This window comes from Sapajus apella, unplaced genomic scaffold, assembly GCF_009761245.1.
Source record: "Sapajus apella isolate SASKATOON/1434 unplaced genomic scaffold, GSC_monkey_1.0 scaffold12, whole genome shotgun sequence".
NCBI classification, from domain to species: domain Eukaryota; kingdom Metazoa; phylum Chordata; class Mammalia; order Primates; family Cebidae; genus Sapajus; species Sapajus apella.
The window spans coordinates 27,202,514-27,225,850 of record NW_022436952.1 but is presented as its reverse complement, the minus strand read 5'-3'; the positions used below and the strand labels follow the sequence as shown (position 1 = coordinate 27,225,850).

The following is a 23,337-nucleotide window of genomic DNA, read 5'->3' as shown; positions in this document are numbered from 1 at the left end:
ACTCCATAAATGCAACTTTACACATAAACAAAATAACTGCTAAGTAATATGTAATATAAAAATAGCTGTGTGGATCCAGGTATGGTGGCTCATGCATGTAATCTGAGCACTTTGGGAGGCCGAGGTGGGCGGATCACGAGATCAGGAGTTTGAGACCAGCCTGGCCAACATGGTGAAACCCTGTCTCTACTAAAGATACAAAACCAAAAATTACCTGGGTGTGGTGGCGTGCAACTGTAATCCCAGCTACTCGGGAGGCTAAGGCAGGAGAATCGCTTGAAGCAGGAGTCGGAGGTTGCAGTGAGCCAAGATTGCATCACTGCACTCCAGCCTGGGCAACAGAATGTGTTGAGTGGGATTATAAACTTTTAGGGTTGATAATCTATCTTTAATGCAAAAATTCACAAAAAAAAAGAGAGGCAAGATGTATTTTAACCTGCCTTTATTAGGAAATCACTTTTTGAATGACAAAAATCAGCTGGCCTGCCAAAAAATTACTAGTATCCAAATCACCTCATATCAACAGTATGTCCAAAAAAGGTACCCAGTACATTTATCCCAAGGAAATTATTAAAAAGTAATAAGCTTTAAGAAGCATTTACATGCTTATTAAGAATCCTTAAGTCAGCTGGGCACAGTGGCTCATATCTGTAATCCCAGCACATTGCGGGGCTGAGGTGAGTGGATCACTTGAGGTCAGGCATTCGAGTCCAGCCTGGCCAAAACAGTCAAACTCCATCTCTACTAAAAATACAAAAATTAGCCAGGTGTGGTGGCACATGCCTGTAATCCAGCTACTTGGGAGGCTGAGGCAGGAGAATTGCTTGAACCAGGGAGGTGGAGGTTGCAGGGAGCTGATATTGTGCCACTGCAATCCAGCCTGGGTGACGGAGTGAGACTCCATCTCAAAAAACAAACAAAAAGAATCCTAAAGTCAAAGGGGCATTAATTATTCAGGCTGAAAATCAACCTCAAATTTCTAGGTAAAAATACCATTTTTATATATTATGTCTTTTTAGAAATCTTTTTTTTTTCAGAGACAGTTTCACTCTTCTCGCCCAGGCTGGAGTGCAATGACGCGATCTCGGCTCACCCCCAAAACCTCTGCCTCTTGGGTTCAAGCAATTCTCCTGCCTCTGCCTCCCGAGTAGCTGGGATTACAGGTACTTGCCACCATGCCCAGCTAATTTTGTATTTTGATCACAGATGGGGTTTTTCCATGTTGGTCGGGTTGGTCTCGAACTCCCAACCTCAGGTGATCTGCCCGCTTCGACCTCCCAAAGTGCTGGGATTACAGACGTGAGCCACTGCGCCTGGCTAGAGATCTTTTTAAATGAAAAACTAAACCAAAGAATCACTTGGCTCATGGCCCCAGCTGAGATGTGGCTTAACATATGGCTGAACTACATAGTTTAGGTCAGGAAGAAACAAGACAGAAGCACAATTTGTGCTCTAACACTGAGCACACATATGAAACACTGTGTGTGGGTGTTGATTTATTACTCTACCACCAGATCTTCTTGGCAAAGAGTAGTGCAATTATGAATAATCTTGGCCTCATATAATCATGAATATGCAAACTGGAGGAAAACCCACATATTATAAAGACACAGATAAAGGTATTTATTTTAATAACTGTTGGAATATTATTCCATCATTAGTCTAAGGGTAAAAATCAGGTGTTACTGGTAAAGGATGGGGTCTGGAGCATGAGATAGTACACTTAAGTTCAATTCCCAATATAAATTTGGCTATTTAAGATTTTTATTTCTGGACGGGTACCGTGGCTCATGCCTACAATCCCACCACTTTGGGAGGCCAAGGTGACTGGACTGCGTGAGCTTAGGAGTTCAAGACTGCCCTGGGCAACATCTCGAAACCCTGTTTCTACAAAAATTAGTTGGGTGTAGTGGTACATGTCTGTGGTCCCAGCTACTTGGGAGGCTGAGGTGGGAGGACTGCTTGAGCCCAGGAGGTTGAGGCTGCAGTAACCTGAGATCATACTACTGCACCACTGCACTCCCGCCTGGACAACAAAGCAAGACCCTGTGTCAGGAAAAAAAAAAAAAAAAAAAAGATTTTTAGTCTTCCTATCCAAATGAAAAGTGTTCATCTTTATAACTATTTTTCCCTGATATGAATTTCCATTTTCATCCTTTTAAAATAAAGTTTTTAAAGCATAAAGCATACAAAATTTCATGCAACATTTTTTTTTTTTTTTTGAGATGGAGTCTCGCTCTGCTGCCCAACCTCACTGCAACCTCTGCCTCCTAGGTTCAAGCAATTCTCCTGCCTCAGCCTCCTGAGGAGCTGAGATTAAAGTAACCCACCACCATGCCTTGCTAATATTTTTGTAGTTTTAGTAGAGACAGGGTTTTGCCATGTTGGCCAGGCTGTTCTCGAACTTCTGACCTCTGGTGCCTTGGCCTCCCAAAGTGCTGGAATTAGAGGCATCAGCCACTGAGCCCGGCCCCATGTAACTTTTTTTTTTTTTTTTTAATATCTTATAGACGAGGTCCCATTTTGTGGCCCAGCCTAAAGTGTAATAGCGCAATCATTAACTCACTGCAACCTTGACTTCCTGGGCTCAAGTGATTTTCCCACCTCAGCCTCCGAAGTAGTTAGGACTATAGGTGTGCACCACCATGCCTGGCTAATTTTTTGTTTTTCTGTAGAGATGGTGTCTTGCCATCTTACCCAGGCTGTTCTCCAACTTCTGGGGCTCAAGCTCATGCAACTTTAATAACTTAAAGATGTCTGGCTTCAAATGATAAAGAGCAAAACTACTCTATTAAATGAGGTCAGTTTATTTTGATTACATAAAGTATGTACATTATTTATCATATATCCACAGCCTGAAAAAAAAAAAAGAAAGACTTGAAGAAAAAAGATTTTACCTAAAAAAGGCAATAAGCTACATATTCAGATTGGCTGGCAATCAATACAATACTACAATTACCTTCTAGGAACAGTTATTATAGGAGAAAAGGAACACACTCTATTATAAAGTCGGCTATGTCTGGGTGCAGTGGCTCACGCCTGTAATCCCAGCACTTTGGGAGGCTGAGGTGGGCAGATCACCTGAGGTCAGGGGTTTGAGACCAGCCTGGTCAACATAGTGAAACTCTGTCTCTACCAAAAATATAAAATTAGCCAGACATGGTGGCAGGCACCTGTAATCCCAGCTACTCAGGAGGCTGAGACAGGAGAATCACTTGACCCTGGGAGGCGGAGGTTGCAGTGAGCCAAGATCTCGCCATTGCACCCCAGCCTGGACAAAAAGAGTTTCAAAAAGTTTTTTTGAAACTCCCTCTAAAAAAAAAAAAAAATGGTTTACAAAGTCAGCTATAAAATGTAGATAATACTATTTCAGTCTACAGGCATACCACCATGAACCTGCCTGATCTCATCTGATAATACAATTTCATAGAATTATGTGGAAAATAAAAATTACACACACACACACATACCCCCCCACACAAAGTACTTTGCACAATAAAGGCCAGTTAATAAATATTCAATAAATAGTAGCTATTATTTACTACTTATTTATTCAGTTAACTTTTCTGGGCCTTGGTTTTCTGACTTTTAATAATAATAGGTCAGGGTATAGGCTAAGATTAAAAAAAGATTAAAATAATAGGTATAGGTTCTGTAAATAATTATTGAAAAGATTATCTTAAATGTTGTATTTAAAGTGCCTAGTGAGCCAGGCACGGTGGCTCACGCCTGTAATCCCAGCACTTTGGGAGGCTGAGGCAGGCAGATCACAAGCTCAAGAGATTGAGATAATCCTGGCCAATATGGTGAAACCCCGTCTCTACGAAAAATACAAAAATTAGCTGGGCGTGGTGGCATGCGCCTGTAGTCCCAGGTACTCAGGAGGCTGAGGCAGGAGAATCGCTCGAACCTGGGAGGCGAAGGTTGCAGTGAGCCAAGATCGTGCCACTGCACTCCAGCCTATGTGACAGAGCGAGACTCTGTCTCAAAAAAAGAAAAAATAAAGTGCCTAGTAAAATACCTAGCACAAGCAAGCACTGACTAAAATGACAGTATGAAAAATAAATAAAAATTAAAAAAATAAAATATTATGCAATGTAGAAAAAATATTATAGAACAGATTTCTCCCAAATCTATCTATATTCAATATTGGTGTTGTGCATCATTTTCTTGTTTTTTTGTTTTGTTTTGCTTGCTTTTGAGACAGAGTCTCACTCTGTTGCCAGGCTGGAGGGCAGTGGCATGATCTCAGCTCACTGCAACCTCCACCTCCCTAGTTCAAGTGATTAGTGAATTATAGTCTGAAGAAGACTACTTACTGTATACTAGCTCAGGCAGAATTCCTAAGAAAAAATAAATGATGGAATGTGCTTTACAGAATAATCTAAAACTGGGAAAGTATAAGAATATGTTCAAAAGACTCTTAGCTGGAGAACTGTTGCCAAATCTTTATAATAAGGTTTGGTGCTGAGAAAAGAACTCTTTTTGTGAATCTAGTAGACAGTGACTTACTTACAAACTTAGGGGAACTATCTTAACTTGTGATCATAGAAAAAAAATTAAGAGGCAAATTTAACAGTCATATTGGTTTAGAGTAAAAAATCTGTTTAAATTTGGGGGAGGTAGTCAATAGTAAAGTACTACGTATTGCTGGGGGGAAAAACATTACCTGATCTCTTTGGAAATACCATTTTTAAAGTAGACACAAACTGCATGATCAGTTGCAAAAGATATATACAGAAGTATAATCAATTATGATACGAGCTTCAGGTCAGTAAAACCTAACTTGGTCAGGCAGGATTTTTTTGTTTGTAGAACAACAAAGAAATGCAGATTAAAAAACAGACAATTTCACTGGCTAGGCCCAATATGTATTGAAGTGGCCCTTTAGTCCATCTTTGCTTGCATGCTAACGTAATTTCTCCCTTTATTAGAGCATTTCCAAACCAAGATCTCTAGGTTATACTAATTAATCACAAAGCAGAGAGGCTAGCATAAATCTGACATTTTCTATAAGTGTAGGAAAGACTTCACAGCTTTCAATGGCCTATTTTCAAGAAAATAAAAGCTGCTTTGTTCACTTGCTCAGCTGCTTTAAAAACAAATACAAAGATTTCATGCTGCCATACTTTTAAAGAACAATACTTGTGAAACTGGATAATAAAAGCCAGACAGCAAAATCCAAAAGAAAAAAAATAACAGACACAATTTCATACAAGAAATACACTAAGCAACTGAGAAAAACAATCCTATCTTCCAAATAAATTAATTTTAAAGCTAAGTTCAACAATTTTCCTTTTGTCCTGATTTTATTCTTTCTTTTCAATCTCTTCCAGGAACATAGAGTACTAACCTCCTTCTACATGGCTAATAAATGATTTCAAAGAGCTTTAGAAAATGGCATTCCTTGGCCACCTACTCGTTTCAGGTACATGCACCCCATCATTTAAATATTCCAGATTATTTCCTATGTAGCTAAATGTGCAGTAATAACACCACATTTCTATGTTTCCTCTAGGTGATATCAGACAAGACAACAATATAGATCATTGTATATCTAACCCACAGGACTAGCTCTAAGAAACTTCTAAGTGTTCATTCAGTATAATTAACCCAATATTCAGAATTATTAACTTGTTTCTATACTGACCTTTGCTTTCGGTCCCAATGAAAGATTAGCCGTATTGTAGCAGCATGTCCCCAACTTTCCCCTGGAGTAAAGAACATAATAACTGTATATTGCCTTACTTACTTGGTTATAAATTTCTCAGAATGCCTCTGATCAAATATAATCTTACTTTAATTTAACATAACAAAAGTATACTTGCTTTAAAAAAAAAAAAACCTGGGAAATGAGTAACATCCTGAGATTAAAAGATTTTTACCTATCTAGGGGAATATTGCAAATCATTATCCTCTATTTGCTTTGAGAAACCTTAATAGTCTGAGTCTATATATTTGCCAATTTTCCATATCATCAAGCCTATTTCTGACCTCCAGAAGAAAAGTAAAAACTCTGGTAGAATATTCTTTAAGATTTTAGTGGACATACATCTTGAAGCATTGCATTCTAACAAAACCACGATATTCACTGTAGTGTGATTTAAGTGGATTCACCCCTCCTTCTGCCTAACACTGTGAATTCTCCGGGGGCAAGAATCTTTGACACAGTAGTTGCTAGATAGTAGATCCTCAATTTTTTGAGACAGTCTCGCTCTGTCACCCAGGCTCGAGTGCGGTGGCATGATTCCAGCTTCTCACAGCCCCATCTTCCAGGTTCAAGCAATTCTCATGCCTCAGCCTCCCAAGTTAGTGGGATTACAATTGTGTGCCACCATGTCTGGCTAATTTTTTGTATTTTTAGTTGAGATGGGGTTTCACCATATTGGCCAGGCTATTATTGAACTCCTGGCCTCAAGTGATCCACCTCAGCCTCCCAAGGTGCTAGGATTACAGGTGTGAGATGCTGCGTCTGGTCATTCAATGTTAAGTAACTAAAAGAAACAGTCAGTATCTAAGGGTGCTGTACTTAGTGCTAAGATTAACCAGTGAACAAGACAAATACAGTCGGCTTTCATGGAGCTTACAGTACTCAATGAGAATCAAATAAGAGATAGGAAAAACTGTGATTAACTAAAATGTTTATCTCATTGATTACCCACCTAATGCAGGAATGAGCAAGGCCTGATTTTTATCAATCTTTGTTGTCATCTGATTGGTTAAAATTACCTATAAAAACAAAATGCAAGAAAATTAGGTGAGTCTCTTTAAAAATTATCAAGTAAAGTCTTGTGATTTTGGTAATCTGAAAATAATCTACCTATTTAAGACGGCCATTTATGTAATAAAAATTTTTCTGATAAAAAAACTTTAAAAATCTACCCATAAAATATGCAGTTATCTGAAAACACGATTCTACTGATCATAAAATATTTTATTTTCATACTTTAGAGATGGGGTCTTGCTAGGCTGCCCAGGTTGACCTTCAAGTCCTAAAATCACACAATCCTTCCACCTCAGCCTCCTGAATAGCTGGGACTAGAGGAGTTTGCCACATCTAACTCACAAAACTTTTTTTTTTTAAGGGACAGGGTCTTGCTATGTTGCCCAGGATGATCTTGAACTCCTAGGCTCAAGCGATCCTCCTGGCTCAGCCTCCCAAAGTGCTGGGATTATAGGCATGGACCACTGTGCCTGACCTACAAAAAACTTTTTAAAAAATTAGCTGGGCATGGTGGTACACAGCTGTAGTCCCTCCTACTCAGGAGGCTGAGGTGGGAGAATTGCTTGAGCCCAGGAGGTTGAGGCAGGAGTGTGCCGTAATCGTGTCACTGTATTCCAGCCTGGTGATCAAGCAAGACCTTGTCTCAAAAAAGAAAAAAGAAAGATTGAGTCTTGCTCTGTTGCCTAGGCTGGAGTGCAGTGGCGCAATCTCAGCTCACTTCAACCTCCACCTCCGAGGTTCAAGCGATTCTCCTGCCTCAGCCTCCCAAGTAGCTAGGATTACAGGTGCCTGCCACCACAGCTGGCTAATTTTTGTATTTTTAGTAAAGACGGGGGCTCACCATGTTGGCCAGGCTGGTCTTGAACTCCTGACCTCAAGTGATCCACCTGCCTCAGCCTCCCAAAGTGCTGGGATTACAGGCATGAGTCACTGCAACTGGCCTGAGTCCATGTTCTTTATCACTATTGCCTCCCCAGAATATTTTTATTCAAAGGAATATCAAATCCTTAATAAATACCTCAATGTTTACATTTTTAGGAAGGGCGCAAATATAGTATTAGTTTATAATCTTATAGGAAAAAAAGAAACTGAGGCAACAAATTATGAGGAGAGACTTAAAATCATAAAGAAAGTACAATATAAGTAGATGAACTAGGAAAAAAAAAATCCTAGTAGTCAGGTCAAATGACTCCAAATTATGATTATGCTAGGCGGCTAGTAACAGCCACAGGAGTTGCTTTGGAACTCACAGGTGGCCCTCAAAGTTTCATACTGTTAATTCTAATAAATACTGGAATAAATACTGACCTACAAAAAAGGTTCCAGGTTTTGAAAGATAATAATTTTAAATAAAACAGGGAAAACAAAAGTGTTTAAGGCTGACTTAACATAGAAGTCAGATCTGTTATTTTTCCACCCCAAAATTTCCAGAAATGGTTACTTTATATATGCTTCTAATACAGATCTTCCCTCCAGAAAAAAGAGTTAATATTGCAAGCTAAAACTGATAACAAAATTCCATGAAAAACAGTAAGAAAAAGTTGTTTACTCTGAAAATGAATTTTTTACATAAGAAAAGAGAAACAGGCCGGGCATGGTGGCTCAAGCCTGTAATCCCAGCACTTTGGGAGGCCGAGGCGGGTGGATCACGAGGTCAAGAGATCGAGACCATCCTGGTCAACATGGTGAAACCCCGTCTCTACTAAAAATACAAAAAAAATTAGCTGGGCATGGTGGTGTGTGCCTGTAATCCCAGCTACTCAGGAGGCTGAGGCAGGAGAATTGCCGGAACCCAGGAGGCGGAGGTTGCAGTGAGCCGAGATGGTGCCATTGCACTCCAGCCTGGGTAACGAGGGGAAAAACGAGTTTTAAAAAAAAAAAAAAAAAAAAAAAAAACAGAAACAGGCTGGGCTCGGTGGCTCATACCTGTAATCCCAGTGCTTTGCAGGGACAAGGCAGGCACATCACCTAAGGTCAGGAGTTCAAGAACAGCCTGGCCAACATGGCGAAACCCCGTCCTAAAAATACAAAAAATTAGCCAGGCATTGGGGCAGGCACCTGTAACTCCAGCTACTCTGGAGGCTGAGGCAGGAGAATCACTTAAATCCAGGAGGTGGAGGTTGCAGTGAGTCAAGATTGCACCATTTTACTCCACCCTGGGCAACAAGAGCGAAACTCCATCTCAAAAAAAAAAAAAAAAACACAAAAAAAAAAACCTGAGGAAAAAAAGGTTGACTGTTACCATTGCACTGGTAACACCCTAAAATTTCTTTCTTTCTTTTTTTTTTTGAGACGCAGTTTTTTTTTTGAGACAGAGACTTGCTCTGTCACCAGGCTGGAGTGCAGTGGCGCAATCTTGGCACACTGCAACCTCCGTCTCCTGGGTTCAAGCAATTCTTCCACCTCAGCCTCCTGAGTAGCTGGGACCACAGGCACGTGCCACCACGCCCGGCTATTTTTTTTGTATTTTTAGTAGAGACAGAGTTTCACGGTGTTGGCCAGGGTGGTCTCGATCTCTTGAGCTCGTGATCTGCCTGCCTCGGCCTCCCAAAGGGCTGGGATTATAGGCGTGAGCCACCATGCCTGGCCAAAATTTCTATTTAGCCACAAAGGAAAAATCTGTGATCCACCTAGATCTCAATTAGATACCAAGGTGATGACATAATTTTCTTCTAGTTCCTCTCCCCTTACATACCGTAGGGCATTCTCCCTTTGTTACCTCACATCAGGCACCTAAGAATAAGCTAAGCAGGAACTTAAATTGGTAGCCTTTTAAAAGAATATTTCTTAGAGAGGGGGTCTCATTCTGTCACCCAGGCTGGGGTGCAGGGGCACAATCATAGCTTACTGCCTTGAAGTCCTGGGCTCAAGCAATCATCCTGCCTCAGCCTACCTAGTAGCTGGAACTATAGGTATGCACCAGCATGTCTAGCTAATTTTTAAATTATTTGTAGAGACAGGGTTTTGCAATGTTGTCTAGACTAACCTTGAACTCCTGGCCTCAAGTGATCCTCCCACCTCGGCCTTCCAAAGTGCTGGGATTGTAGACATGAGCCACAGTGCCTGGCCCATGTGTAGCTTTTAAAAGTTAAATTAAAACTATAAATCCAGTACTCAGTAGCATTCGCTGTATTTCAAGTGAACAGCCATGCAGCTACTGTACTAGACTGTACATTTTCATCTTTCCTTCAGTGCTACTGGACAGTGCTGCTTTAGAGAGTATTTAGTTTACCCATTATGTATCTTCTGGAAAACATAAATCAAACTACTGATTTACCAGGTATTCGACATGTCAAAATTAGAATTTCCATTTTTAGCAAATATTTATATAGTTAATTATATTATTTTTGCAAAACGATTGGCCTCCATGATACAAATGAAAATTATTACATGATTATGCCAAGCTTCTAAAGAATAAGTGCTTTTTTTAAAATAATTTGATGGAGTCTCACTCTGCTGGCCAAGCTGGAGTGCAGTGGCATGACCTCAGCTCACTGCAACCTCCGCCTCCCAGTTCAAGTGATTCTCTTGCCTCAGCCTCCCAAGTAGCTAGGATTACAGGCGCCCGCCACCACATCCATCTAATTTTTTTTGTATTTTTAGTAGAAACGGGGTTTCACTATGTTGGCCAGGCTGGTTGCAAACTCCTGACCTCAGGTGATCCACCCACCTCGGTCTCCCAAAGTGCAAGGATTACAGGTGTGAGCCACTGTGCCCAGCAGAAAAGAGAGTTTTTTAAAAAAAAAAACAAAAAAAAAAAACCTGGAACTCTGTTTCCCAGAACCCAGAATTACTTTCTCCATAGGGTACAAGGTTATAGTTGACCACAAGAAAAATTTGCATGAGATTTGAAAAGTGACAGTGAAGGAGCAGACATTTTAAATATTCTGAAGGTCATTGTGAGGTGGGGGTTTCTTTTTTGGGGTGATGGAAATATTCTAAAATTAGATAGTGGTGATGGCTGCAAAACTCTGTGAATACACTAAAAATCACTGAATTGTACACTTTAAAAGGATATATTTTAAGGTATATGGATTACATGTCATTAAAGCTGTTTAAAAAATTATACTAATAAAGAAACTTTTTTGAGATGGAGTCTTGCCCTGTAGCCCAAGCTGGAGTGCAACCTCCACCTCCTGGGTTCAAGCAATTCTCCTGCCTCAGTCTCCCAAACAGCTGGGACTACAAGAGCAAACCACTACACCCAGCTGATTTTTTCATATTTTTAGTAGAGACGGGGTTTCACCATATTGGCCAAGCTTGTCTCAAACTCTTGACCTCAGGTGATTCACCCTCCTTGGCCTCCCAAAGTGCTGGGATTACAGGCATGAGCCACTGTGCCAGGCCAAGAAACATATTTTTTAAACGACTTTCCCCATATCAATTTGGCAAACATTTAAAAGACTGGTACCCAAAGCTGGTAAAGATATGGGAAAACAAGAGTTCCCGGAACACGGTTTCTGAGGGTAAGTTTATAATATATAACAAATGTTCAAAAATCTATTTCTTTGGCCTAACAGTTTCACTTTAAGAAATTTATTCTAGGCTAGGTGTGGTGGCTCATGCCTGTAATCCTATACTTGGCTAGGTGTGGTGGCTCATGCCTGTAATCCCAGCACTTTGGGAGGCCGAGAAGGGTGGATCACTTGAGGCCAGGAGTTTGAGACCAGTCTGGCCAACATGGCGAAACCCCATCTCTACTAAAAATACAAAAATTAGCCAGCTGTGGTCGTGCACACCTGTAATCCCAGCTACTTGGGAGACTCAGGTACGAGAAGCTCTTGAACCTTAGAGGTGGAGGTTGTGGTGAGCCGAGATTGTGCCACTGCACTCCAGCCTGGGTGACAGAACAAGACTCCATCTCAAACAAAAAAAAAAAAAAGAAAGAAAGAAAGAAAAAAGAGAAAATCAATAGAGAGGTGGTTAAAAAACTATGTTCTGCTCTTTCCTTGCCTAACGCAGCCATGGCTCGTGGTCCCAAGAAGCATCTGAAGCGGGTGGCAGCTCCAATGCATTGGATGCTGGATAAATTGACCGGTGTGTTTGCTCCTTGTTCATCCACCGGTCCTCACAAGTTGAGAGAGTGTCTCCCCCTCATTATTTTCCTAAGGAACAGACTTAAGTATGCCCTGACAGGAGATGAAGTAAAGAAGATTTGCATGCAGCGGTTCATTAAGATCGATGGCAAGGTCTGAACTGATATAACCTACCCTGCTGGTTTCATGGATGTCATCAGCATTGACAAGACAGGAGAGAATTTCCGTCTGATCTATGACACCAAGGGTCGCTTTGCTGTACATCGTATTACACCTGAGGGGGCCAAGTACAAATTGTGCAAAGTACGAAAAATCTTTCTGGGCACAAAAGGAATCCCTCATCTGGTGACTCATGATGCTCGCACCAACCGCTACCCTGATCCCCTCATCAAGGTGAATGATACCATTCAGATTGATTTGGAAACTGGCAAGATTACTGATTTCATCAAGTTTGACACTGGTAACCTGTGTATGGTAATTGGGGTGCTAACCTGGGAAGAATTGGTGTGATTACCAACAGAGAGAGGCACCCTGGATCTTTTGATGTGGTTCATGTGAAAGATGCCAATGGCAACAGCTTTGCCACTCGACTTTCCAATATTTTTGTTATTGGCAAGGGCAACAAACCATGGATTTCTCTTCCCCGAGGAAAGGGTATCTGCCTCACCATTGCTGAAGAGAGAGACAAAAGACTGGCAGCCAAACAGAGCAGTGGGTGAAATGGTCCCTGGGTGATATGATAGATCTTTATGCGTAATTAAAAATCATGTGGCATGATTAATAGCGAAAAGAAAAAAAAAAAAAAACCCTACGTTCCAGGCCCGGCACAGTGGCTCATGCCTATGGAAGGCTGAGACAGGTGGATTCCTTAAGCCCAGAAGTTAGAGACCAGCCTGGGCAACATAGTGAGACCTCATCTCTACAAAAAAATGTATGTATGTATGTATGTATGTATGAGACAGAGTCTTGCTCTGTCGCCCAGGCTGGAGTGCAGTGGTATGATCTTGGCTCACTCTAACCTCCACTTCCCGAGTTCAAGTGATTCTCCTGCCTCAGCCACCTGAGTAGCTGGGACTATAAGTGTGCACCACCACGCCCAGCTAATTTTTGTATTATTAGTAGAGACAAAGTTTCACTATGTTGGTCAGGCCATTCTCTAACTCCTGACCTCAACTGATCCGCCTGCCTCAGCCTCCCAAAGTGGTGGGATTATAGATGTGAACCACCGCATCTGGCCTCTACCAAAAATTTAGAAATCAGCTGGGTGTGGTGGTGTGTGCCTGTAGTCCCAGCTACACAGGAGGCTGAGGTGAAAGGATTGCTTAAGCCCAGGAGATTGAGGCTGCAGTGAATCAAGATCATGTCACTGCACTCCAGCCTGAGTGACAGAGCAAACCCCCGTCTAAGAAAAAAACCTAAAAACAAATACAAAAAAATCCCATGCTACAATCATACAACAAAATACTACATAGCTGTTAGCGTAAAGCAGACTTATAAGTAGTGTACATGGAAAACAAAACAAAAAAAGTAGTGTACATAAAAAATGTTCATACTGTATTAAGTGAAAAACAGAAAGCTGCTTTGCATAATAGCATGTATATGACCACATTTTCTTTTTCTTATTGTGTTTTTGGAGACAAGGTCTTGTTCTGTTGTCTAGGCTGGAGCACAGTGGTACATTCTTGACTCACTGCAACCTCCGCCTCCCAACCTCAAGGAATCCTCCCACCTCACCCTCCCAAGTAGCTAGGTCTATAGGTGCATGCCACTATACTTGACTAACATTTTTAAAAAATTGGCCAGGCACGGTGGCTCACAAGGTCAGGAGATTAAGACCATCCTGGCTAACATGGTGAAACCCCCATCTCTACTAAAAATAAAGAAAATTAGCCGGGTGTGGTGGTGCGCACCTGTGATCCCAGCTGCTCAGGAGACTAACGCAGGAGAATCACTTGAACCCAGGAGCCAGAGGTTGCAGTGAGTCAAGATAGCACACTGCACTCTAGCCTGGGCGACGGCGCAAGACTCCGCCTCAAAAAAAAAAAAAAAAATTGTAGAGACGAAGTCTCACTGTATTTCCCAGGTTGGTCTCAAACTCATGGGCTCAACTGATTCTCCTACCTTGGCCTTCCAGAGTGCTGGGATACAAGCGGAGCCACTGTTGTGGCATGACGTCATTTTCTAAAAAGTAAGTTTGTATATGCATAAAGTCAGCAAAAATATTTACACCAGATAACAATATTTACACCATTTCTGGGTAATGAATAATCACTTTCTACATTTTTTATTGTTTAGAACTTTTTTTTTTTTTTTTTTTTTTTTTTACAAAAAGCATACATGGGCCTGATGCAGTGGCTCATGCCTGCAATCCCAGCACTTTGGGAGGCTGAGGTGGGCGGATCACAAGGTCAGGAGTTCAAGATCAGCCTGACCAACATGGTGAAACCCCGTCTTTACTATAAATACAAAAATTATCTGGACATGGTAGCATGCGCCTGTAATCCCAGCTACTCGGGAGGCTAAGGCAGGAGAATCGCTTGAACCTGGGAGGCAGAGGTTGTGGTGAGCCGAGATTATGCCACTGCACTCCAGCATGGGCGATAGAGCTAGACTCCGTCTCAAAAAAAAAGAAGGAAAAAAAAGCATACAATATTCTTTTATTTTTTTTCTTGAGACAGAGTCTTCAGTGAGCTGAGATCAGGCCATTGCATTCCAGCCTGGACAACAATCTGTCTCAAAAAATAAACAAAAAATACCTTAAAATTATTATTTTTCCTTTTTGAGATGGAGTCTCGCTGTGTTGCTCAGGCTAGATAGAGTGCAGTGGTGTGATCTCAGCTCACTGCAACCTCCGCCTCCTGGGTTCAAGCGATTCTCCTGCCTCAGCTTCCCAAGTAGCTGGGATTACAGGAGCATGCCTGGGTAATTTTTGTATTTTTAGTAGAGATGGGGTTTCAGCTTGTTGGTCAGGCTGGTCTTGAACACCTGACCTCATGATCTGCCTGCCTCAGCCTCCCAAAGTGCTGGGATTATAGGCATGAGCTACCTTGCCTGGCCAATTATTCTTATGTATTTTTTTTTTTTTTTTTTTAGAGATGGGGTCAGGCTTTGTCATCCAGGCTGGTTTCAAACTCCTAGCTTCAGGCGATCTTCCCACTTTGACCTTCCAAAAATTCTGGGATTACAGGTGTGAGCCACCACATCTGGCCTTAAAATTATAAAATACATTATCAAAAGCCATACATGTTATATATATATATATATGCTAATTGGGGGGGAAAAAAACCTTCAAGCAAAGAATTTATAAAGTGAGAGGGGAAAAGTGTGTCCCTGACCCCACAAAATCCTATCCTTGGAAGTAACCAAAGCCGGGCACAGTGGCTCATGCATGTAATCCAAGCACTTTGGCTAAGGTAAGCAGATGATCACTTGAGCCCAAGAGTTAATGACCAGCTAGGAGACATGATGAAACCCCATCTCTATTAAAAAAAAAAAAAAAAAATACAAAAATGAAGCAGGCATGGCGAAATGCACCTGTAGTTTCAGCTACTAGGGAGGCTGAGGTGCAAGGGTCACTTGAGCCTGGGATGTTGACGCTGCAGTGAGCCCTGATTGCGCCACTGCACTCCAGTAAGATTGCATCTCCAAAAAAATAAAAAAGAAGTAGCTACTGTTAATGTTTTGGTCCTTTCAGATCTTTCTCTTCACATATACAAATATAAATGCATACATATAATTTTAAGTTTTCTCTAACGTGGGATGACATTAAATATATTTTATATATGACTTAAATTTTTTCACTCAGTAATATATCTGTATATATCTTCTTCCACGTTAGGATGTTTATATTTACAGCACTCTTCTTAAACACTACCTACTATCTGATGTTATTGTTTGGATTGCTTTTTTAGTTAGAAGAAATGAAGCTATTTCTGTTAAAATAACATAAGGAGCCAGGTGCGGTAGCTCATACCTGTAATCCCAATGCTTTGGGAGGTCAAAACGGATGGACTGCCTGAGCTGAGGAGTTGAAGACCAGCCTGGGCAACATGGTGAAACCCTGTCTCTACTAAAATACAAAAAATTAGCTGGGCACGGCAGCGTTCACCTGTAGTCCCAGCTACTCGGGAGGCTGAGGCAGGAGAATTGCTTGAATCTGGGAGGCCTTCTGCCTCCCAGTTGCAGTGAGTCAAGATCATGCCACTGCACTCCAGCCTGGGCAACAGAGCAAAACTCCATCTCAAAAAACAAAACAAAACAAAAAATAAATAAAAGAAGGAACTATGCGACCCATTAGTCTTGAGTGCCCCCTACTGGGGGCTCTTCACTGACATTAACAAAATGCTAAATTACAATTAATTTAAGCAAGAAGTAATTCAAACACTGGCACTATACTTTTCAGCATATGGCAAAAATCTGGAAATTCAAAGAAAAAAAGTCTGCTTTGAAATGATTTTATTGGGGAAGTTCATTATTTACTTATGATGTATTACAAGCATGTGCTAAGGTCTCTCTAATTAAGGTAAAGACAAAGAAATCAAGCTAAGCAGTCTGACCTTCTTACATCTTACTCCCAGACAAGTGTGTGTATTTGTGTCAATGGTGAGAAGCAGTTTCAGAATAGGAAGTAACGGCAAACAGGCAATTAAAAAGGAGTAAGGCAAAACTTAAAAAATATATACATAGATAGATAGATAATAGATATAGGCAGGGCGTGGTGGCTCACGCCTGTAATCCCAGCACTTTGGGAGGCCGAGGTCAGTGGATCACAAGGTCAGAAGTTGAAGATCAGCCTGGCCAAGATGGTGAAATGCCATCTCTACTAAATATACAAAAAAATTAGCTGGGCATTTTGGCAAGTGCCGGTAATTCCAGCTACTCAGGAGGCTGAGGCAGAGAACTGCTTGAACCTGGAAGGCGGAGGCTGCAGTGAGCCGAGATCACACCACTGCACTTCAGCCTGAGCAACAGAGTGAGACTCTGTCTCAAAAGAAAAAAAAAAAAACTCTTCACTTCTGAGCCTATATTTACTTCTTTCCTCACATTTCAAATCTTCAAGAGTTATTTAGCTCTACCTCAAATCATCTAGGCTGTTTACACTATGTAATGTTTAAATCCATCTGAATCTGTGATTATATATTACATAATAATCAAAGACTCAAAGTAAAAGAAAACCAGGAATGTTGGAAGAGTTGACCTGAAAAACATCCAAAGTTTATTTAAACTAAGAAGACACTGCAATTAACAAAGGTGAGACTTCTTTATCAAACGAAGTTCATTTTTTTTTCCTTGAGATGGAGTCTTGCTCTGTTGCCCAGGCTGGAGTGCAATGGTGCCATCTTGGCTCACTGCAACCTCCGCCTCCTGGGTTCAAGCAATTCTCCTGCCTCAGCCTCCCAAGTAGCTGTGATTACAGGCATGTGCCACCATGCCTGGCCAATTTTTTTTATTTTTTATTTTTAGTAAAAAGACAGGGTTTCACCATGTTCGCCAGGCTGGTCTTCAACTCCTGACCTTGTGATCTGCTTGCCTCAGCCTCTGGAAGTGCTGGGATAACAGGCGTGGGCCACTGTGCCCTGCTACAAAGTCCATTTTTTAAAATGACATATTAATTACACTTGTTTTTTGAAGGAAAGCTGACACTTATGACTAGAATTTTTTAAATAGAAACCAAACCAAACAGAAACTTTACTCAAAACTGCATATCTATATTATTTATTACTCAGGCAAATGCTATTTTGCTATTTCATTTTATACATTTTGACATTAACATTTTATACAGTCTTGACTTTGTTGTATAACTCTCTTCACTAGTTAATACTTACAGCTAATCTGTGATTATTTGCAAGACTGATCATTTGCTGGGCTAGGCCATTTAATAACCGAGTACGAAGAGACAGATCATCTAGGTCATGACGAAATGGAAAAGCAATGCCATCCACTATCACCAACCGAACCTAAATACAAAAGAGATAATATTAGATTTGGTATGAAAAATATAATAAAGATGATATCCAAAAACCATAGTCCATTACATGAAAAAATCTTAAAATCTAGGGGGTTTATTTCCAACTGTCTAAAGTATGGCTTTCTTGTGGAAAGTTACAAAGCTGTTCACTCAATACTTTCTGCAATAATCACTAAAAATTAAAATGGACTCTGCTTTGATAATTTATCAACTTTAAAAAAGTAATTATTATAATTTTCTTATAACTTGCCACTGTACACAGTCTTTACTGATAAAAAGCACATTTAAAGTCCTCGTAAAACTTGTGAAAACGCTTAAAGAAAAAGTCTTGTTAAAACAACAAATTTGTCAATTAAATATACCAATTTTAACTTCAGGGTTCCTTTTATGATTCTTTAAAAAAAAACCCTACGGGCTCATGTCTGTAATCCCAGCAGTTTGGTAGGATGAGGTGGGTGGATCATGAGACAGGAAATTGAGACCAGCCTGGTCAATACGGCGAAAGCCCATCTCTACTAAAAATACAAAAATTAGCCAGGTGTGGTGGTGGGCACCTGTAGTCCCAGCTACTCAGGAGGCTGAGGCAGAAGAATCACTTGAACCTGGGAGGTGGAGCTTGCAGTGGGCTGAGATCACGCCACTGACTCCAGCCTGGGTGACAGAGCAAGACTCTAAGTCAAAAAAAAGAAAGAAACAAATAAAAAAATAACCTTTCAAATATTAAATTATAATATCTTCTTCAAACACTTAATTCTTGGTACACTTTCCCTCCTTAATACACTATAGGACAAGTAGCCATTACAGAATCTGTTATAATACAGTATTCACCATGAGGGAGGTTTATCTTGAATTCCAACCAAGGTTTACCTATAGATGATAAACATTTTTATGGCTGTTGCACTCATCACATGATCTAAGTAATTATAAGTGAAACTATCATAAAAACATTTCAAAGTAACAAATCTGCATGCTCTGCACATGTATCCCAGGACTTAAAGTATAATAAATAAATTTAAAACTAAAAGACATTTCACCTATAATTATTTTAATTATAATAACTCAGTGAAATTAGAGTAACACATCAATACATGAACAGAAGCTGGGCATAGTGGCTCACACCTATAATTCCAGCACTTTGGGAGAAGAGGCAGGAGGATCACTTGAGCTCAGGAGTTCAGGACCAGCCTGGGCAACATAGTGAGATCATGTCTGAAACGTTCAAAAAATTAGTTGGGCACAGTGGCACATACGTATTATCCCAGCTACTTGGGAGGCTAAGGCAGGAGGATTGCTTGAGCCCAGAAATTCGAGGGTGCAATGAACAATGCCATGCACGCCAGCCTGGGGGACAGAACAAAACTTTTTCAAAAGAAAGCCCTCCAAAACAAAACATAAACAGTGAGGTTAGAAGAATAAATCAATATACAAACTTAAGATCCCAAAATCAAAAAGAATCTGGAAATTAATCCAAATGTAAACAAACACAAAAAACTACAATGCTATGTTTTTTTCTAACTAGTAAGGGTTGGATTAAAGAAGAGGCTTTTATGAAGCCTCTAAGTAAGTTGTTTTTTAACATTTCATTTAGAATATTCATTTCTTCATTAGCAAGTATCCATTGACATCTCCTTTCCTACATGCTAGTTACTGTTCCAGGCATTGGGGATGATATAGTAAGTAAGAGAAAAGAATATAGTGAATGAGAGAGAAGGTCCCTGCTCTCTTGGAACTTATGTTCTAGTGGAGTAAGGGACCATTAATATGTAAACAAACAAATAAGATAATTTCTGATAATTATAGGAGTTATGAAGAAAATAAAACTGGATGAAGTGAAGAACAGTGAAACACTAATAAAAAACCACAAGAATGAAAAAATAAGTGGCATTATAAAGACTATGAAAAGGACACTTGTTTACAGTATGAGAGCTCAAATGAGAAGGCAGACCATGACCTTGTTCAACCTCAGCTCAGAATGTGTGTACAGGGTTATTCAATTTTTCATGACTCTACACATGACCACTGCTCTGCCTCCCCAGTAATCATAAGTTGAAACCCTATTTCCCAATGTGATTGTATTTGGAGAGAGGGCCTGTAAGGTAGTGATTAATATAAAATGAGGTCATGAGAATGACATCCTGACTTGAGAGGATTAGTGTCCTTGAAGAAAAGACCAACCCAAGAGCTCACTCTTCCTCCTTTCTCCACATGAGGGCACAGCAAGAAGGTGGCCATCTACAGGCCAGGAAGAGAGCTCTCACTGGGAATCAATCAGCCAGAAGCTTGATCTTGAACTTCTAGTTTCCAGAACCGTAAGAAAATAAAATTTCTGTTGTTCAAGCCATTCAGACTATAACATTTTTGTTATAGCAGTCTGAGGTGACCAAAACAGATTTTAGTATCAAGAAATGAGGTATGGTACATTTGGGCGGTAAGAGAAGAGACGTACTACTATAACAAATAGTACTACAATGTGGAATTGATTTTGAAATTGGCTAATAAGCAAAGGCTGGAAAAGTTTTGAGGCACATATTGAAAATATGAACAGTAAGGGCAGTTCTAGTGAGGCTTTATACAGAAATGAGGAACACGTTATTGGAAACTGAAGGAAAGCTGGTCCTCAGTATAAAGTGGCAAAGAACTTGGCTGACTGTGCTCTTGTATTTTATGGAAGCTAAAACTTGTGAGAAATGAAATTGGCTATTTATCTCAGGATATTTCTAAGCAAAGTGTGGAAAAAGTGGCTTGGTTCCTCCTAGAGCACTTATAGTAAAAATGCAAGAGGAGAGAGATAAATTGAAGAAGGAACTGTTCAGCAAGATGGAACTAGAACTTAGAGATCTGAAAAATTCTTAGCCTATCCATATTGCTAAAAATAAGAAAGCTTGCTCTAGAGAGAAGACCAAAAGTATGGTCGGACACTCACTCTATAAATAGCTTACGCTTGATGTTAATCAGCCACCTCAGAAGCCAGTAACAGATAAGGTGTTGTAACAGCAGAAACCGCTAGTTTGAACTAAAAAGGACAGAGAAAGTAGGAAAGAATGAAGGAAGGTATTGGACTTCCTGGATTCCACAAAACAAAACCATGAGTTAACTTGACTGTGAATGTGCCCTATTCCTCAAGAAAAGCAAAAAATGATGCCAAAGGGGATCACAGATCCTCAGAGATGCCACTTTTACCATAAGCCCGGGGGCAGTGCTATTATGCCTTCCTTGGTTTCAGAGGGTTGGGGCCCCTGCAGAGAGATGAAGGGGCAGGGCCACCCCACAGAGCAGTAGGGTGACTCTGCTACTCCAGTGAGCCTGGAAGTTAGATCATCAAAGCAAAGGAAAGCAAAGCAAAGGATTGTTCTTTTTTAAATTATTATTTAGACGGAGTCTCGCTCTGTCGCCAGGCTGGAATACAGTGGCGTGATTTCAGCTTACTGCAACCTCCATCTCCCGGGTTCAAGTAATTCTTCTGCCTCAGACTCCCGAGTAGCTGGCACTACAGGCATGCGCCACCACGCCTGGCTAATTTTTGTATCTTTAGTAGAGATGGGGTTTCACTATATTGGCCAGGCTGGTCACAAACTCCTGACCTCATGATCTGCTTGCCACAGCCTCTGAAAGTGCTGGGATTACAGGCGGGTGGCTCACTCCTGTAATCCCAGCACTTTGGGAGGCAGAGGCAGGTGGATCACCTGAGGTCAGGAGTTTGAGGCCAGCCTGACCAACATAGAGAAACCCTGTCTTTACTAAAAATATAAAATTAGCCGGGCATAGTGGCACATGCCTGTAATCCCAGCTACATGGGAGGCTGAGGCAGGAAAATCACTTGAACCCAGGAGGCAGAGGTTGAGGTGAGCTGAGATCATGCCATTGTACTCCAGCCTGGGCAACAAGAGTGAAACTCTGTCTCAAAAAAAAAAAAAGAAAGAAAGAAAGAAAGAAATTTGCCTTGCTTGGGACCCATAATCCTTTTTTCCCTCTGACTTCTTCCTTTTGGAATGGGAATGTTCATCCTATGCCTGTCCTACCATTGTATTTTGGAAGCACATAACTTGTCTGATTTCAACCGTTCACAGCTGGAAGGGAATTTCACCTCAGGATGAATTATAACTTGAGTCTCACCAATCTCTGATTTAGATAATATTTAGATAAGGTCTTTGAATTTTAGAGTTGATGATGGAACTAGTTAAGACCTCTGGGGCTGTATGGATGGAATGGATACAAGAAGGACATGAATTAGGGGGATGGGGGGCAGAGGCAAACTTCTGGGAACTGAATTGTGTCCCCTTAAAATTCATTATGTTGAATCCCTAAACCCCAATATGAATGTATGTGGAGAAAGGACTTCTAAGGAAATAATCAAAGTTAAATGAGGTCATAAAGATGGGACCCTAACCCAATATGATTAGTGTCTTTGTAAGAAGAGACACCAGGGGATTCACCCTTTCCTTCTTTTCCTCCCTATCATATGAGGACACAGAAAAAAAGATGGCTGTCTGCAAGCCAGGAAGAAAGCCCTTGCCAGAAACTGAATCAGCTAGAACTTTTATCTTGGACTTCTAGGCTCCGGAACTCTAAGAAATTAATTTCTATGGTTTTTATTATTTTTATTTCATTTTACTTTTTGAGACAGAGTCTCTGTCACCCAGGCTGGAGTGCAGTGGCACAATCTTGGCTCACTGCAACCTCCACCTCCCGAGTCCAAGCAATTCTCCTGCCTCAGCCTCCCAAGTAGCTGGGATTACAGGCATCCGCCACCACACCAGGCTAATTTTTGCATTTTTAGTAGAGATGGGGTTTCACCATATTGGCCAGGCTGGTCTCGAACTCCTGACCTCAAGTGATCTGTCCACCTCAGCCTACCAAAGGGCTGGGATTACAGACGTGAGCCACTGTCCCTGGCCTAATTTCTATTGTTTTAGCCATCCAGTCTATGTTATTTTTGTTGTGGTAGCCTGGACTAATATGTCTGCAGATGACTATAAAGGCACTCTTGGGGCTAGGTGCGGTGCCTCATTGCCTGTAATCCCAGCACGCTAGGAGGCTGCGGCAGGAGGATCACTTGAGCCTAGGAGGTGCAGACCAGCCTGGATAACATGCTAAAACCCTGTCTCTAAAAATGTACAAAAATTAGCCAAGTGTGGCGGCATGCACCTTAGTCCCAGCTACTTCAGACACTGAGGTGGGTGGATAACTTAAGCCTGGAAGGTTGAGACTGTGGGCAGTAAGCCATTATCATGCCACTGCACTACAGCCTAGGCAACTGAGAGAGATCTTGTCTCAAGAAAGAAAAAAAAAGAAAAAGAAAAAAAGAAGAAGAAAGCAGTAATAATTTTGATTTTGACATTACAAATAAATTTCACCAAGTAGGCAAATTCACAATTACATAATCTGTACATAATGAAAATCAAAGTAGTCAATAGTGATTGTCTGAAAGCTTTCCCCTAAGATCAGGACCAAGACAAGTATGCCTGTTTTCATCATTGCTATTCAACAGTATATTAAAAGTTCTAGCCAGATCAATCAGGCAAAAAGAAAAGAAAAGAAAAGAAAAGAAAAGAAAAGAAAAGAAAAGAAAAGAAAAGAAAAGAAAAGAAAAGAAAAGAAAAGAAAAGAAA

The 23,337-nt window shown here is 40.8% G+C and overlaps 1 protein-coding gene and 1 pseudogene across 11 annotated transcripts in view; one reads left to right on the top strand and one right to left on the bottom strand.

Moving 5' to 3' along the window:
* Positions 1–23,337, bottom strand: part of RAD51C (RAD51 paralog C) — a 59,233-nt gene that overhangs the window by 4,904 nt on the left and 30,992 nt on the right. For 4 of the 10 annotated variants that reach the window (XM_032280666.1, XM_032280668.1, XM_032280669.1 and 1 more), the window contains exons 5-7: positions 17,586–17,717; positions 6,663–6,729; positions 5,651–5,711 (exon numbers count right to left, since the gene is read on the bottom strand). In XM_032280666.1, coding sequence (XP_032136557.1) covers positions 5,651–5,711; positions 6,663–6,729; positions 17,586–17,717 — 260 coding nt within the window. The remainder of the gene's footprint in view (positions 1–5,650; positions 5,712–6,662; positions 6,730–17,585; positions 17,718–23,337) is intronic. The other 6 variants (XM_032280673.1, XM_032280670.1, XM_032280675.1 and 3 more) reach the window with 2 other exon arrangements.
* On the top strand, positions 11,653–12,543 carry LOC116553292 (annotated as a pseudogene). Its single transcript, XR_004269689.1, has one exon. The product of XR_004269689.1 is annotated as a 40S ribosomal protein S4, X isoform-like (transcript).